At 39.9% G+C, this 18536-nt stretch overlaps 1 protein-coding gene across 4 annotated transcripts in view; it reads right to left on the reverse strand.

Annotated features, from left to right (window-relative positions):
* Positions 1–18536, reverse strand: part of Magi3 (membrane associated guanylate kinase, WW and PDZ domain containing 3) — a 227867-nt gene that overhangs the window by 44749 nt on the left and 164582 nt on the right. For all 4 annotated transcript variants that reach the window (XR_005091822.1, XM_028859344.2, XM_028859345.2 and 1 more), the window contains exons 7-9: positions 11003–11060; positions 4764–4858; positions 818–1006 (exon numbers count right to left, since the gene is read on the reverse strand). Coding sequence is in view for 3 of the 4 variants with exons in the window: in XM_028859344.2 (XP_028715177.1) it covers positions 818–1006; positions 4764–4858; positions 11003–11060 (342 nt within the window). In the remaining variant the exon portion in view is untranslated. The remainder of the gene's footprint in view (positions 1–817; positions 1007–4763; positions 4859–11002; positions 11061–18536) is intronic.

The raw sequence follows: 18536 nt of genomic DNA on the forward strand, positions 1-18536 counted from the left end.
CTCTTCCAAGGTCTTTAGAAACAAACAATGTCAGTCATATTAAAATATCTAACAATTACCAATTAAAGACTAGGAAAATTAAATACAAGACAACCTAAACTTTATGTAGCCTTATAAAATTAGTGATTGTATCTATAATACTTAACACAGTAGTTGAATTTTACTAACTTCAGGTAAGGCCAAGAAGGGGGAAAAGTGGATTAAAATTAAGAATTTCTTTGTTATCACTAAAAAACTTTTCAGTGGACTACTTTTCAAAGAGGTGATAAATAGATATTAGGGAGCCATAAAAGTACCCTATAGGGGTTGGAGAGATGGCTCAGCAGTGAAGAGCACGGGCTGCTCTTCCAGAGGACCCAGCAAATACCCATCTGTAACTCCACTCTCAGGGGATCTAACTCCTTCCTCTGGCTTCCTTGAGCACATACATGGTATACATATATACATGCAGGTAAAACACCCATATACCTATGAAAATTTTTTAATGTACTCTATTATCAATCAAATAATCTTCTGAGATGGCTATCAAATATTAAGTTTCATACAGTCAAAATATTATCTAAAATTATACAAAATCAAACATTAATAAAAATGTTTTAACAGTTTCATATTATAAAAACAGCTTTCAAACTAGCAATGTATTTAATTAAGGGATAAACTATCTTAATACAGCAATCTCAAGCTTCAATTACATAGTTTATTCTCTTCATTTATTCACACACACACACACACACACACACACAAACACACACACATTTTTTGCTCTAATTTTTGTTAGTGTACTACGACTCTTCCAGTAATTTGAAAACCTAGTTACCTGGTGCAATTTTCCCATCCTGAGCTGCGGGTCCATCTTTTAGCACATTTTTCACTTGAAGAAATTCATCAGGTCTATCTCCGCCAATAATGGTAAAACCAAATCCCATTGTACTCTTTTTTAGTGATGCTCGAACAAGGACACCTTTAAGTTGGGATGGATCCCTAGTAAAATGAGATCTTTCCACATCTGGGTCAAAAATAAGAATTAGATTTGAAAACAAAAATAATTATAATGAATAAACTGTATACTGTCAATCTTCAACATATTTGTATAACCTAAGTAAAAATAACAACAATTAAAAAAACCCTAAAGAATAGGAAATCACAGAAACTCTGAAGGTACAGGAAAATTTAAGTTTAAAAAGAACTAAATCCTAGATATCTTTCCACTTGATGATTTTGAACCTAAGAATCAAAAATAACAATTTGGGTTTTTAAGTTTCAGGCCAAGAAATTATCATTCTTCCTGGGTGTCAAAGATTCTGGAAAATATGCAAATTACAGGAAAGTGTTTGCTACAAGTTTTCCCTTCCAATGATGTCACAAGAGTCACCATACCCTGTTTAGGAGGCACTGGCAAAGGGACTTTGCTGCATTCTTTCCACCCTACCCAATATAAGGAAGACCCACTAGGGGGCAGCTCAGCATGGAGGGACAGTGGCCACCCCTCTGTATGCTCACAGCTTGCTGCTGTCCCACCCTGGGTTGTGTTTTTCTCCCCTCTGTCACTCCTCACTTGCTTAGTGCTGGCACAAGGACAGGAATGCATGATCCCCACAGGCCACCAAGAATCCCCAATGGCCTTAAAGCGGGGCTCCTCTCATTCTTTAAATTTCATAGAATTTCCCCCCTTCTAATGAATCCATGTTTAACAAAGCATCAAACTGTAACACTTCGGTCCAAAGGCTTGCACACACACAAAAGGTGTACTAACTCACGGCTTCGGAAACCCTGGCTTACTATTTATTTCACTTGAGGTCCAGTAACCATGGGGGTTGAACACATGAGAACTCAAAATCCAAAATCAAATGCTAATGAGCCTGAGGTGTTTCTGGAGTGCTCATCCGTGTTGCATCACAGGACTTCACTGCAGCCATGGTTCTGTCAATAAACACTGGCCAGAATGCCTTGGCCCAGGTTTGAGGAGAATATCTGTTACAGAGTGGGGTAATTTCATTTTACACACAGTGTTTTCTGTTCTTATAGAGACATAACTTTTTTTTTTTGGAGACAGGGTTTCTGTGTATAACAGCCCTGGCTGTCCTGGAACTCCATCTGTAGACCACACTGGCCTTGAACTCAGATCTTTATGCCTCTGCCTCTGGAGTGCTGGGATTAAAGGTGTGCACCACCATGCCTGACTGAGACATAACTCTTTAATTGTGGGAAACTAATGTTTCCTGTCACATTCCTCATAAAGTTAGTACATCTTTGTATTATGTCAGAATGCTTGATTTTAAATTGCTGGAAGGGAATTGTTGAGAACAAAATATGTCATATATGATGAAAATGCCATAAGGAAGGTCATTACTTCATATGATATCCTAACAAACAAATTAAAAATTTGCTGGTCTTGTAAAAACAAAACAAAACAAAAAACCCCTAAATCCTTGTTGTGTGTGTGTGTGTGTGTGGGGGGGGATTGTGACTAATATCTTTATAGGATTTCTGGACATCTTCAGAAATGTAAAACACCCACTTTCTCTCTGTTTCACTGCCTTTTCTCTAGTTTTCCCCCCTTACCCATACTCCACTACTGTGGCCTCTCTCCATCAAGTTTTTTTTTTTTTTTTTTTTTTTTTTTGGTTTTTCAAGACAGGGTTTCTCTGTGTAGCTTTGCACCTTTCCTGGAACTCGCTTTGGAGACCAGGCTGGCCTCGAACTCACAGAGATCTGCCTGCCTCTGCCTCCCAAGTGCTGGGATTAAAGGTGTGCACCACCACCACCGCCTGGCTATTTTTTTTTATAGTTTCTGTTATTTACAGTTAGATGAATTCTGAAAATATTAAATGGAAATAAACTATAAACTAAGTTGCATACTGTTCTGAGAAGTGTGGTGGAATCTTGTGCCACCTTGGTCCATCTCATCTAGTCCACAGTCATCCTTCCATTCAGGTGTCCATGCCGTATACACTACCACTCGACAGCTGTTTGGTAGCCATTTGGTTTTCAGATCAACTCTTGTGGTAGTGATGCTGATAATTTGGACATATCAAAGAGAAATTGTGAAGTTTCCATGAAGTGAAAAGGTAGGGCTAAAGAGATGGCTCAGTGGTTAAGAGAACTTGATGCTCTTGAGAAGGATCTGGGTTTGGTTACCAGCACCCATGTGGTGGCTCACAATGTGTGTAACTCCAGTCCTGGATGACCCAACACCCTCTTCTGACCTCTGTGGGCACTGCATGTTTGTGGTGCACAGACATACATGCAGGTAAAACATTCATACACTTAAAATAAAAAATAAATATATATTTTTAAAAGATTAAATTTATCAGAGGTATGTATACACAGGAAAAAGTTTACATAAGGCTTAATGCTATGCACTACTTTCGGCATCAACTGGTGGTCTTGGAATGTATTCTCATCCAATAAAAGGTGATTCTGTACCCATTTATAATGATGAAATCATTTATAAAGAATATCACTTGCCGGGGCAGCGGCGGCGGGCGGCGGGGGGCGCACGCCTTTAATCCCAGCACTTTGGGAGGCAGAGCCAGGCGGATCTCTGTGAGTTCGAGGCCAGCCTGGGCTACCAAGTGAGTTCCAGGAAAGGCGCAAAGCTACACAGAGAAACCCTGTCTCGAAAACCCACCCCCCAAAAAAAGAATATCACTTATTGATTACCTCATAGCAAATACTACTGTAAGCACTTTATTTACACACATATTTAATAGAATAGTACCTTCCTCTTAAGATATCTTCAATGTCTTGAGAAGGTGTCTCCATAGGATGATATTATTATTATTTCATAGATGACAAAACAGGCATAAAGCCTTTAGGGAACTTAACCAAGGTTACATGATGAGATTTAAGCCTGCTCTCTAGCCAGCACATTTATCCACTATTTTAAATGACACTTCTCATTACATCTTAGGACCATTATCTACCATACTATGAATTCTTGGGGGTAAGAACTGATTCAATCTCAAACATTTTTGAGTATCTAGTGACTAGAGAAGCATAGGACATAGGAAAAGCGCTAAAAAATATCTGTTAAACTGAAAATATTTGTGAAACTACATGCAAAGCTTAAGGAAGGCACCTATGTTTTTGAAGAGTAGCTGGAAGAAAGAACTATTTTTCTCACAGATAACACAAATGGGTCATATTGTATTCTACAAAATAAGCAGAGAACTTGGTTGTAATGACACACGAAGAAAGGAAGGAGACAGGAGAGTAACATCCAAGAACTTCTTGAGCAGCTTTTCAAAGAAAGAAAGAAAAACAACTATGACTAGGTGCATTAAAACCTCACGCAACTTTAAATGTCTTCCGGGTGATTCTATACGACCAATACCTACTATCCACACGACAGCCAATGGCATAGGGAACTACTCTGGTGATTTACTTAGTACTGATTAATATTGGTCAGTAGAAAATCTTGAAGATTAAATCTATAGATTGACTTAAGGAGTTAACTTAGAAGCTATAGTGAACTAAAGATCTAATACTGAGCCAGGCTTCAAAAATAAAGGAACAAACTAATCTTTAAAACCCAACCTCAAATTCATACAATTTCATGTTTTTTATTTAATCATGACAGACATCTCAGTATTCTCACAATATTTACATGATTTTGTAAAAAAAAATTTATTCATATCTTTCACAGAAGCAAAACTTTCTCTGTTGAGTTTCAAAGATTTAGCAATAAAAAGTTCAAATTCACTTTTATTAACTCACCATACATATTTCACAATTTATTAGAATGAGCAAATAAATTCTACCTGGTTTTGCAGGATGAACTTCAGCCTGTCCTATCTGCTTTTTCCTTTTGGCTTCCTCCACTGGATTTTCAAACTGAGTTTTCTGGTTGAGGTGACTGTAAAATATAGAGAAATGTGCAGTTTGTTTAGATGAAAGAGTTCTATTCATTTTCCTATATAAAACATCATTGTATTCCATCACAAAGGTTAAGGAGTAGGTCTCTTTAGGAAGTAGAACACAGAAAGGCTGAAAGCTAGTGGGAGGCCCAGGGAAAGACTAGAGGCCAACGGAGCTAGTGCTTCTCCACAAACCCCCAATGGAACCAACACCAGTTTACAAAACTTCAGCACAAGTTCTCCTCCTGCTGCGGCAATCAGAAGAACCGATAACTGGTCAGCTCGTTTTCTAAGGCAATAACAGAAGAATCTGTAAGTTTCTCCAAAATCAATCAATCTACTCTGGAAAATATCAGAGTGGAAATCCCCTAGAACATTAGCTTTCCAACTTCCTAATGCTGTGACCCTTTAATACAGTTCCTCATGTTGTGGTGATCTGTACGACAAATCCTAATTGGTCTTAATAAAATCCGAGCCAGATATCAGGGTAAATGCTGAAAGGTCAGAGAGACAAAGGAACAAGTCACAGCCACTTCTTACCTCACCAGCTCCTCAGCCAAAACAGGACTGAGCTCCTGTCTCCCCCTGCCTTACATTCCTTTTCTCTGCCCAGCCACATCCTTCCTGCTTCAACCTTCCTAGTGCTAGGATTAAAGGTGTGTGTGTGTACCTCTCAAGTACTGGGAGCAATGGCATGAGATCCCAAGGGCTGGGATTAAAGGCGTGTGCCACCACTGCCTGACCTCTATGGCTGACTAGTGACTGGCTTTCCCCTCTGATTTTCAGGCAAGCTTTATTTGTTAGATCATCCACAAAATACCACCACAGTGACTCCCAGCCATAAAATTATTTTCTTTGCTACTTCATAACTGTAATTTAACCACTGTTGTGAATTGTAATGCAAACATTTGATATGCAGGATATCTGATATGCAACCCCTGTGGAAAGGGTTGTTCAACCCCCAGGTTGAGAACCACTGCTTTAGAACATCATCCTTGCATATTACATTATTACCTTTCTACTAATATTGTTACAGAACAACTCTGTTTTTACACTTCAGGTTCTTCACAATTACATAATAAATTAGTTAAATAAATGTAACATAACTTTAGCGGGACCTTGTGACTGAGTACATTAACAATTGACTCTTGGAAAGCTGAGAATGCTGAAGGGATGCTGGAACACAAAGGGAGCCTTGGGGCAGATGATTACCCAAAAGTCCTCAGTATTTTACAAGCTCCCACGTGTTACACTGGTACTCTGGCAAGCCACTTAAATGATAGTTACTTAAGACTGTAGCTGTGACAAAAGAATAAAAACTAAAAATGATGTTTGAAACCATGATGAGATATAATTCAGAAGCCATGTGATCAGATTCTATTATGTCACGGCGTAAAGATATTTCAGCCAAATATGTTTTCCACTGAAAATCTGCTTCAACAAGCAGTGAAATTACTAAACACTGACAATTAAACATCAAACTATGAGAATTTCAGTCTATGACTACCTTTATATAGGTCAATTAATCATACAATCTATGTAAACAGGGAAGCAAATAATATTTCCTTTGTTGCCTGTGCTATTAATGGTGAAGGTAAGGAAAAAGACAAAAAGAAACAATGATAGCAAAGGATGTTAGCTTTGCTTGTCCTTTGGGCTTCTAGAGTGTCTTTTAAAAATATTTGTTTTTATTTTATTTGTCTGGTGTGTGCCATGTGTGTGCTGGTGCCCTTGGAGGCCAGAAGAGAGCACTAGATCCCATGGAGCTAGAGTTACAGGCAGTTGTGAGCCACTGGGGTCCTCTGGAAAAGCAGTACACGCTCTCAAATGATGAGCTATCTCTCCAGCTCACCTCTAGTGCATCTTAACTTTCAACATATGAACAGGAACATATTAGCATTCTTAAGAGAAAAAAAAAAAGCCTGAAGATTAGTACTTATAAAGAATCCTGTTTAGACAAGAACTCTGGCTGCCTTTTATATCATCATCTAGAATGACTCATTTTGCCACAATGGCTTTATATTTCTATCCTTCGTGATGTGTGTAAGAAGAGAGTAGACATGTAAATGAATAATATCTTTTTCTAAAAATTCTTAGGTAACAGAATATAAGATTTAGTGGAGTAATCAACTGCATCTACTACATTAGACTATATTAAATCCCACCCTCCAAAAAAGAAATCAATGAAAATACTATTCACTTTTTTTAAAACTTTCTTTTTATTTATTGTTTGTGTCTTTCACATCGTGCATCTTGATACCATTTATTTCCCCATTCCTTCATATCCTCCCTCTGCCCTTGCAACACCCCCACCAAGCTGTGTGACACAGTGAGTCACACAGTACACCCTTTGTCCATATATCTGTACTTGCAAGTGTTCATTGCAGAGTCATTGGTCTGGTTCGAGGCTGATTTCTGCTACACTATTAATGCTGAGCCCTCACTGGGACTCCACTTGGATATTTGCCCTGGGTCATAGAGATCCTACAGCTTTGGGTATGCAGGACCAGTCCCTTCATGTGCTCATGTAGATCACAGATGGGTGGACATTGGGGTGGCCAACTCATAACCCTGGTTCTGGGCCTGGGTAGTCGCAGAGATGGTCAGCCTGCCAGCTCTCTCCTGTTCTCACCACCTGGGGGAGCTCTCCAGGATTGCCCTGGCTAGTTCACCCCTTGCAGCAATGAGCCAGGGGCGGGCAGTTCTCTTGTTTTCATGTCCTTGGGGTTGGCTCTCCCACCCCTGGACTACCAGGGCCAGCTCTACTGTGTTGCCAGGGGAGGTGCAGGGGCCACTCTCCTGAGTGCTGCAGCTGGTGAGGGCAAGGACAGCTCTCCCACTTTTATAACCTCAGGGCCTCTCACCTGCCACAGGTGGAGGGGGACATCTCTCCCCTGCCCACACCACCAGATGGCAGGTGAGGGGCCCAGCCAGATCTCCCACCTCATGTTCTTGGGGCTTGTCCCCTACCCCTGCCAATAGGGTCAGCTCTGCTGTGCTGCCCAGGCAAAGTCCAGGACCTGCTTTCTGAGGGCTGCAGCTGGTGAGCAAGGGGAGGACATCTTCTCTTCGCTCCCACCATCACTCCGCAGGTGAGGGAGTGGTACTAGCTACGCCCCTCTTACGCCTTTAGGGCTGGCTCACCCTTACCCCATCTACAGGTCAACCCAACTGTGCTGCCCAGGAGAGGTGCAGGGCCTGTTCTCCAGAGTGCTGCAGCTGGTGAAGGGTTGTTCCCTTTGTTATTACAAGCACATATTAAGATGAATAGATTTATTTGTCTAGTCATGGAGTAAGGACACTCTCCAAGCAAAGAACTGCTTAAGTATGAGAGGAGACTATTACAGATCAGCAGAAAGGTGGCAAGATAAGCATGATTTAACATCTAACATATAATTTGCAATGTCATCTGCACTATAATTTTGTTCTTAATAACTAAATTTGAAAATGCATCATAACAAATTCATGAAGAATATAAGATATGAAACCAGATACATCTTTTGATTGTTGGCTAAGTGTATTACAATTCTTAATGCAATACAACCAGGACAACATTCTTAATATGAAATTATTTCTTAGCTACTGAGATGGCTCAGTTGGTAAAGATACTTGCCATTGATCCCTAGGACTGACATCATGGAAAGAAAGAATGGTCTCCTGAGAGCTGTCCTCTAACCTCTTTAGCATGCTGTGCATGTCCCTTCCCCCATTTTTAAAATTAAGTATTTCTACAGAAGGCCTGCAATTAAATTTTAGAAAAATTTTGTTTTTAAAAAGATCTATTTCAGAATCTCATCTTTTAAGACAAATACAACAACAAAAAACCCTGAAAACTGCCACTGCAGTTAGTGTTACTACTGCAAGATTCCTGACAAAAGTAATCATGGTGCCATCTGGTCTGACAAAGGAAGAGAGCCAAAGAGTAGCCATTCCAGTAACATCTCTTCATTTTACCAGTAAATTCACGGCAGACTACTACAGCTGAAACTCAGACCCAGTTAATCTGGGACTCGAGCCACATTCTGCAATGTGCATCTTGGGTACAACCTGTTATTTTTAATTTAATAAATTATCTTCTGTAAATGAGCTTGTTCTGAAATGATCAAATACAATCATAGTGCTGCTGTTATTTCTTACTCAGGTGTTGCAGGAACCTCTGCTACAACCTGGAGTGGGCCACTGGAGGACTTGCCCTAAAGCTGCTTCAGTATTGTATCCTTGCTTCAAAGGAACTCAGCTAAAGATTTGATAACAGGCAAATGATTTTCACCTCTTGATCATGTACTCACATTCACTTGGAGTGGGTAACAATGAGAATCATTACCTCAGAAATATTCAGCAGAGTCACTGGCAAATAATCTTTCATTCAAACCTAATTCAACAGGCTAAAGAACAAGGGGCAGAAAAAATCCCACAGACCCCTTCAGGTGGCTTTCAAATCTGCCTCTGACTTGAAAAACAACAAAAACACAGTTTCTTCCTGCAACTACTCATGCCCTAGAGAAAATAAAAATATCAAAAGAGCTGATGATTACTTTGCATATCACATTACATCATTATCTGCAATATATTAAATAAAATTAGTAAACCTTTTCAAAGGAAGCAAAACATTGGAAATGGCATGTTATACAGCTACAGATGACTCTGAGTTGTTTCCTTAGGATACATACTTGCTTTTCAGCAGTGACTTCAAACATCTCTCTAACTAAAGAAATGCAGTAACAACCTATATATTAAAGACCACAGTGGGAGTCAAAGATATTTACTTCAGGGATAATTACCAGGAAATGGCACTGATTTATAACAACTAGTATTGACAATTAATCATAAAATTAGATTCTTTTGTTTTTGTTTTGAGACAGAGTTTCTCTGTGTAACAGCTCTGGCTGTCTTAGAACTCACTTTGTAGGCCAGGTTGACCTCAAATTCACAGAGATCCACCTGCCTCTGCGTCCTGGGTGCTGAGGTTAAAGGTGCTCGCCACCCCCCAGCAAAATTAGAAAATTCTTTAACTTCTATATTTTTCCTGACAATAGTATTATTTTGCTTTTGCAAATAAGGCAGCTCACATCAGCTTTTCTTCTTGTATCCTAATTATCTGCTGAGATACACTGGGCTAATGAAGAAGTCACTCAAACTTAAACCTTGTTTGTTCTCTGAAGAATGAGTCTTCAGCTTTCTAACTCTCAAGCATTAGTTTAATAAGGCAAGTTCACTCACTGACCAATTCTTTTCTTTATTTACAGAGCTTCCTTATGGCTGGGAGAAAACAGAAGACCCTCACTCCTCTGAATTTCCAGGTAACACTGAGGTTTCTGACACAAATGCTCCTGGCATCAACACCTCCGGTTAGTATCCTATCTGTAGCATCCAGAAAGAAGGTAATTCTACTGTCTGAACAGTGTAGCAATCCAATACAGGGAAAGAAAGTTCAGAGGTGCAGGTGACCACTAACAACACCCACCGTGTGGTGTTCCTATCTGTTATATATAGTTCCTATCCTAACACAGCTGCATTAGAAGCAACTTCACTCCTTGAAAGAATCCTACCCTTTCCAGACCTCTTCAAAAGAGACCACACCTTTAATTATATACTTCGAAATTTTGGATCACTATATTACAGTGCCCGTAAGGCCTTTTGGAAGTACACATGGCAGTGACAGAGGAGACCACAGGAGTTGAGTCACCCAGTGTCCATGACCTGCCTTCCTCTTTAAAGAGTGCAGTCAGCAAGGACAGCCTCTGCGGCCATTAGTCCTTCACACAATCTTCCTGCTTCCTTTACTATCTTCTCCTTCCAACCCTTCCTTGTTCCTCCTTCCTTTCTCTTCTTTCCTTGGAGATGGGTCTTTATTGCTAGGTTCATCTCAAACCCCTGAACTCAAGTAATCTCTGTCCTCACCCTCTGGAGAACCCGGAGTATAGACATTTGCCGCCACTCTGGCCTCCCCTCTCATGTTCTGTACTGAGAAACCCAAAGCGAACTTCTGCAAAGTTCAAAGTCAGTGCAGAAAGTGCTCCTTCCTCTAGTTAAAACAACCAGCAAATCAGATCACAAAACATAAGGTGTCACAGTTAGTACTCCTTAGAGCTGTACAGAAAAAGAAAACAGTTGGGGACTATTAACCCAAATAACAAACTTACTCAACATAGTATGTTCCATACTGAGGGTCCTCTATTTTCTCCCAGCCATAAGGAAGCTCTGCAAATAAAGAAAAGAATTAATCACTGAGTGAACTTACCCTATTCAGTTAAGGCTTGAGAGTTAGAAAGCTGAGGGTTTACGTCTCATAAAACAAAACGGTTTAAGTTTGAGTGGCTTCTTCATTAGCCCAGTGTATCTCAGCAAGTAATCAGGACACTAGAACAAAAGCTGATCTTCGCTGGGTGCAGTGGCACACACCTTTAATGTCAGCACTCAGGAGGCAGAGTCAAGTGGATTTCTGTGAGTTTGAGGCCAGCCTGGTCCACATAGTGAGTTCTAGGCCAGGTGAGGCTATCTAGTGGAACCTTGTCTAAAAACAAAGACAAACCAACCAAACAAACAAAAAGCCCCCCCCCCCCAAAAAAAAGCCAAATTAAAAAAAAACCCTAACATTAAAGCAAAAAATGTTATCTGAATTCAAGACATAAAATGAATAGTTTTTAGGGAGCTGGAAAGAAGGGGGAGAGGTTAAGTATACTGCTCTTGTAGAGGACCTGAGTTCCATCCTCAGCACCCACATCAGGCACACCACGGCCTGCAACTCTAACTCCAGAGAACCCAAGGCTTCTGCCCCCTCGGGCATTTGCGCTTATGTGAACACACTTATGCATATACACACATACAAACGCAGACTAAATAAAAACACAAGTTATTGTAATAAATCACTGCTTATGTTTCTTTTAAGATGCCTGATAAGGCTGATGTGAAACACATGTTCCCCTAAGTCCAATCCAAGCAGCAGCAGCTAATTATGTTTTCTACTTTTATGCATTATCACTTATTATATTCTGACCTACTTCTCAAAGAAGAACCAGCCTTGGATTTCTGCCATTTCAAGTGTGTGATCCAGATCTGTTTAAAACCTAAGCAAGGACCACCTTTTCCTTATATTAACTTCAGCAGAGCATCTCAAAGAGCCAACTTAATTTCCAGTGCCTTGTGTAATCTTTGTGTGATCTGCTTTGGCAACAAACATCTTACATAGAATTGCCATGGATTATTAATTCCAAGAGACTAGTTAAGAAAATATGAGAAAAACTGAAGTCACATTCAAATTTCTGATAATTTGGAAAAAACAACAACAACAAAACCAAACCAAACCTGACCTTTCCAAAATAAACTGCCTCTGCCAAAATCCTCTTCTTTCCCATTTTGTATTCCTTGAACATTCAGGTTCTTGAAGAACCATTTTAATAGGTATGTATGGATTAAACTGGCAGGGATGTTCCTAGCTAGTGGTTGTAGTGTTTCGAATTGTAAATAGAAACTGAACAAGAAGAAACTTTGTTTTTCATCTTTTTGAGACAAGGACTCAATATGTAACCAGCCTGGCCTTGAATTCCAGATATCTACCTGCTCTGCCTCCTGAGTACTGGGATTATAGGCTTGTGACACCACACACAGACAAGATCTAGTTCCCTTTATTTTCCTTTTAAAAATTCTACTATGTGTATGGGTGTTTTGCCTGCATGTATGCCTGGTACTTGTGAAGGCCAGAAGAATGTATCAGATCCCCAGAGGTTGAGTTACTGATATGAGTCACCATATGGGTGCTGGGAATTGAATTTAGTTTCTCTGCAAGAGCAGCCAGTGTGCGTGCGCGCTCGCGCTCTTTCTCCTTTCTCTCTCTCTCTCTCTCTTTCTCTCTCTCTCTCTCTCTCTGTCTATTTTGTTTGCGTTAGTGTTTTGCCTGCATGTATGTTTTTGTGTGAGGGTGTCAGATCTCCTGGAACTGGAATTACAAACAGGTGTGATCTGCTATCTGGTTGCTGGGAATTGAATCCTGGTCCTTTGGAAGAGCAATCAGTGTTCTTAACCGCTGAAACATCTCTTCAGCCCCCAGGGTTTTAAACCACTGAGCCATGTCTCCCGAGTCTCTTTATTTTCAATTCCTTTGGAGTGCATACTCTATAAACAAAATGCACTGGATAGAAGACAGGCTTAGAATACATGAAAATATTTTATGCCACTAATATTCAGTTATAACATGTCAATTTCATAAACAAAATACCATTGTAATAAATTGACAAACTATATACTACTTTTACTATAATCCCAGAACTTGGGAGGCAGAGGCAGGCAGATCTCTATTAATCCAAGGTCAGCCTGGTTTACAGAATGAGTTCTAGGGCAGCCAAGGCCACACAGACAACTCCTGTCTCAAAAAATAAAAACAAACAAAATTTTTATTTTGAATTCAGAATAAAGAGAACATGTTATTAGCTTCTTGAAAAACTCTTGAATTACCCCATCTCTTTTCTCTTTTGAGTTTTAAAAACATTTTGAGAATTTCATACATGCACAGAATTATTTTGATCACATTCACCCTCAGCCCTCCCCTAACTCCTCCCAGATCTGCACTCACAGCTTCAACCTCTTTTGTTATCCATACATAACTGGTTAGTGTTTTCCAAGTCTCATGAGTTTTTATGGTTTTCCTTTGAAGAACATGGTTGAACTTTTGAGGTAGAGAAAATGAAAACTAGGGTGTACTGGTTAATCTTGTCAACCTGATAAGATCTGGAATCAACTAAGAGCATGCCTTTGGTTAGGTCAGTGAGGGCAATTCTAGGATAGACTAAGGGGAGAAGAGGTCCCCTTGTTTCCCACATTGGGTGGTACTTTCCTGTGATACAAAGAGATCCAAGGAAAAAATTCGTGCCTCCCCAGCCTGCCTTCCCTTCTGATTGGGGAGTGTATCTCCACTACTGCCGTCCTCCTTTACTGAGAGGAAGACAGCTTCTTAGACTTCCACAAGATGGACTGAAGACCAGTGGTTCTCCATGGGTCTTCTAGGCCTCCAGCACAACACAGGGACAGCTGAGACATGCAGCTTTGTGAATTACAAGTAGCTACCAGATTCTCAGCTTCTCCAGCATGTAGACAGCCATTGCTAGACTACATGGCCCCTATGAGTTAAACCCATCCAAGCAAATCTCCCTTATAATATATATTGATACTGTTTCTCTACAGGACTCTAATTTAAAATAAAAAAAACCACCAAGTAACTGAAATGTGAAAACTTTAAAAAAAAATTATGAAGTAATGAGATATAATTTGGTTCCCTTTGATCCTGTGCAATTATATTTGTAAGAATACACAATAACACCGAAGTATAATATTATCAAGTCAAGGCTTTTTTCTTCACTAGACACTGTCTTGAGACAGCATGGACAGCAAGCACTGCTAAGTCAGGATAACTTCTGTAACTGTAGCTCAATTGATGTTCTGTCTTTGGAGAGGGCTAGAGGAGCGAAGAAAAATTATAACACTCTTTACAAAGTATGCATTAATACTTAAGAAGGATAAAAGATAACATAAATATATGGCAGCATGAACTTGGAAGTTGACTCTATTTAGCACGTAGCAATTAGCCTTCCTTAGGAGAGCAAACGTGGTAATCTGTCTTCTGAGTTACTTCTTATAATTTTAAGTCATTGCCACTTACAGCATTAACAGTCTCTGTATAATAGATTAATACAGGTAAAGAAGTGGTTTGTTACTTCCCTTTTAAAATGAAGGTGGTAACATTAAAATGCCTAGCAACAATATACACTTCCCTTTCTCTTTTCCTTTCCTTTCTTTCTTCTCCCTGCCTCCTTTTGATTAAAAATATTAAGAACACAATGCAGTTCTTAATTAGACAGAAAAACAGAAGAGAAATGACAAGATGAAGAGACAGGGTTTGGAGGGCGTGAAGAGGAATACAATCAACTCTGAGACTAGCTATTGAAAAAGCTACCGTGTAGAGATGTTTCAGTGGTCTACAAGACAAATCAGAGACAATGAAGTAATTCTAGACAACTCAAAGAACACTGAGGTGTTAAGAATGCCTTGCCAGCGCCATTGCGGAAGACAGCGCCTACACAACTCCTTGAACATGGACCTATGGAACTGGTGCCTACAGAGAGCCTTCACCCCTACATTCCAGAGTCTCTGGTCCAGGAAGGTACTCTGCATGCTACCAAAAGAGAAACATAAACACCAAGTCAGCCGCAAACCCAGGTAAAACGAAAGACTACTGGTCTAAAAAATGAAAAAGAAATGTAGTGATAAAATGTCTCCTAAAGATATTATACTATACTCATAGATCAATGTCTTGTTCGTCCATCTTCAGAGAAGCTTTGGCCTGCAGCAGATGGGAACAAATACAGAGACCCTCAGCCAGACATTGCACAGGGAGTGAGAGACCTTGGAATAGTCAGCCCTAAGTAGGATTTCTCCATCAGAGCTCAGAGAAGAGAAGAGGAGGCAATAGAGTGTAAGAGCCAAAGGGGATGAAGGACGTCAAGGAAACAGGACCCTCTAAACCAACATGAGCAAAGCGTCCATGAACTCAGAGAGACTGAAGTAGCAGCATGCATGGGGCCTGCGTGGGTCTCACCAGGTCCTCTGCAGATATAGTATGGCTTCCAGTTTAGAGCTTTTATGGGATTCCTGAGTGTGCAAATGAATGGGTCTCTGATTCTTGCGCCTTTTCTTGGGCTCTTTTCCCTTTGTTGGTCTGTCTTGTCCAACTACATTGTGATATTTGTTTTATCTTTTTGTATTTTGTTAATTAAAAAAAATGAATGAATGAAAATCTATACACTAGGGTAAAGGTTAATAACTGAACTGTTATTATACCCGCTAAGGGAGGGAAAATCAGTTTTCTCTCTCCAATGGAGTGACACTGAGTATATCAACCACTCCAGAGCAGGCCTCATGTTCAGGAGTAGTTGACCAATAAATATATAGTAGACAGTGTTTTTGTTTGTTTGGTGGGAAAGAACTTTAAAGTTTGGTGGGTACAGAGGAGGAGAGGATCTGGGACTTGGGAGAAGGGAATAATATAATCAAAATATCTTTACATTTAAAAATTGTTTTAAATAGTAATAAAAGAATATATTCATGTTTAAAATATTACAAGCATATCAAAGGAGAAGAAATAAACACAAGATGTATCTTATACTTAGACCTAACTGATGTGTCTTTATGGTACATTTTTACCTTTGCTAAATAAAATAAAATGCAGACTAAAAAATGCCTTGCCTTTTTAGTGACCACAGATAATTTGGCAGAACAGAGAAAAGGTTGTATGCAAAGACAGATGAGTCTTATAAATAAGTGCCAATTACAACAACCCCAGAGAGCCATATTAAGGAATTTGATCTTTTCTTTTGTGTGTGATACATGTGATGTATGTGCATGGTACATATGAGCATGGAGGGCAAAGGAGGACACTAGGTGTCTTCCTCTAGAGCCCTCCACCTTATTTTTTAATTGCATTTATTTGTGTGTGTGTGTGTGTGTGTGTGTGTGTGTGTATGTATGTATGTATTTGTGTGTGTGTGTGCGCACGCGCACACCATGTGCACACATGCCAAGGAATATGTGTGATGATCAAAGAACAACTTGCAGGAACTGGTTTTATCCATGTGGGATGCAGGGATTGAACTCAGGTGGTTGGCCTTGGTGGCCTTTACCTGCTAAAGCATCTCATGGGCCTTCTATCTTAGTTTTTGAGACAAGGTCTCTCACTGAACATGAAGCTCACCATTTCAAGTAGACTGGCTGGCCAGTGAGCACACAGGAATCCACCTGTCTCTGACCTACACAACTGGGTGACAGGGACACATGACTGTGCCTGTCTTATATGGATGTTTGAAATTCACACTCAGGTCCTCTTTACTGCACAGATTGCACAGTAAGCATTCCTACTCACTCGGTCATCACCCCAGGCTCATGATCTTATTTTGACGATAATAAGAATGATTAAGCAGGACTGTGACATGATTAAATTTATATTTGTGAAAGATTACAGGCCATCAGTAACAGGAAGAAACAAAATGGAGTGACATAACAGTAGACATTAATAGACTGGGGAATAAATTATGAAGGCTGGAGGTAAGGCATTGGTAGTAGGAGTGAGGAGAATGGACATGTAACAAAGAAAAGGAAGTAAGAGTGACAGGATCGATGATTACTACAGAGACTGAGAGAAGAAAAGAATGGGAGAGGAGGCCAAGGGGATTCCTCACTTTCTAGTTCTCTTGACATAAAAATGATAGACGTACAGTTACTTGACTTGTTGCTGTGACAAAATGCCTAACAAAGCAACTTACGGAAGGAAGAATTAGTTGTGACTCACAACTTAAGTGTCCAGGCCACCATGGAAGGCACTGCAGCAGGAACGTGAAGCAGTTGGTCTCGTCGCTTCCATGGTCAGGAAAGGAGCTCAGCTCACTTTCTCCTGTTACTCAGTCTGGAATTTCTACCCAATGGATGATGCTATTCATACTCTGGGTTATCTTCCCTCCCAGTTAAACCTTTCTGGAAACATGCTTACAGAAGTGCTAAAGTCAAATCTAGCCAGTTTTTGATAATCTCATGTAACAAAGATTAACTACTATTAACACATTATCAAGTACTTATTAATAACTAATATGAAAGAATAGTTGCAGGAACTAAAAATATAAAAAGATTTGGAGGAACTTAGGAGACAGAATAAGCATTAAAAATGTCAATGCTATGTCTAGCACAAGTAGACATTTAAGAAATGGTTAAGTTTTTAAAAGCTGCAATGCTAGAACTTAGTACTTAACTACAACTACAACAACAACAGTGAGGGAAAGGTTTAGAATAACGAGTTTTTAACTCAAACAACAGAGAAGATGATCATTTGTTAACGGCAAGAAGGTCTGAAAACATCCTGATGGGTATCTATGAAGCTCCAGGCAATACGAACCTAGCTAGATTCGACAGATAAATATAGGAAAATAAACACTTGGCAGACAGCACGGGGACAGCCTTGGCCGTGGCTAAGATTACTTCAACTGTGAACAGAGAAAGGTGAAAACAAACAAGGCTTAGGAATACTGCTGTAGTAGAAAGTGGAAGGATAACTCCAGTCTCCGGGAAGGAGTCAAAGACAGAAGGAGTCGTGACCAACACTGACAAAGCTGTGTAGAGCTGGGAGGAAGAGCCACCAAGAATCTATCAAGCTAGACAATCAGGTTATTGGTAATGTTAAGAAGAGCAGTTCTGGGCTGGAGAGATGGCTCAGTGGTTAAGAGCACTGACTGCTCTTCCAGAGGTCCTGAGTTCAATTCCCAGCACCTACATGGTGGCTCACAACCATCTGTAATGAGATCTGGCACCCTCTTCTGTATACATAATAAATAAATCTTTAAAAAAAAAAAAAAAAAAAAAAAAAAAAGAAGAGCTGGGCATGGTGGCACATGCCACTAATCAAAGCACTCAGAAGAGAGATGTTAAGTTTATCTTTGTTAGCTTGAAGCCAGCCTGGTCTACACAGAGAGTTAGTTCCAGGCTAACCAGGGCTACATAGTGAGACCTTGCCTAAAAAAACAAAACAACAACAAAAATAAAATAAAGTAAAAAAGAGCCAGGTGGTGGTGGCACACACCTTTAACTCCAGTACCTGGGAGGCAGAGGCAGGTGGATCTCTGAGTTTGAGGACAGCCTGGTCTA

The sequence above is a fragment of the Peromyscus leucopus genome, chromosome 6 (assembly GCF_004664715.2).
Source record: "Peromyscus leucopus breed LL Stock chromosome 6, UCI_PerLeu_2.1, whole genome shotgun sequence".
Classification (NCBI taxonomy): domain Eukaryota; kingdom Metazoa; phylum Chordata; class Mammalia; order Rodentia; family Cricetidae; genus Peromyscus; species Peromyscus leucopus.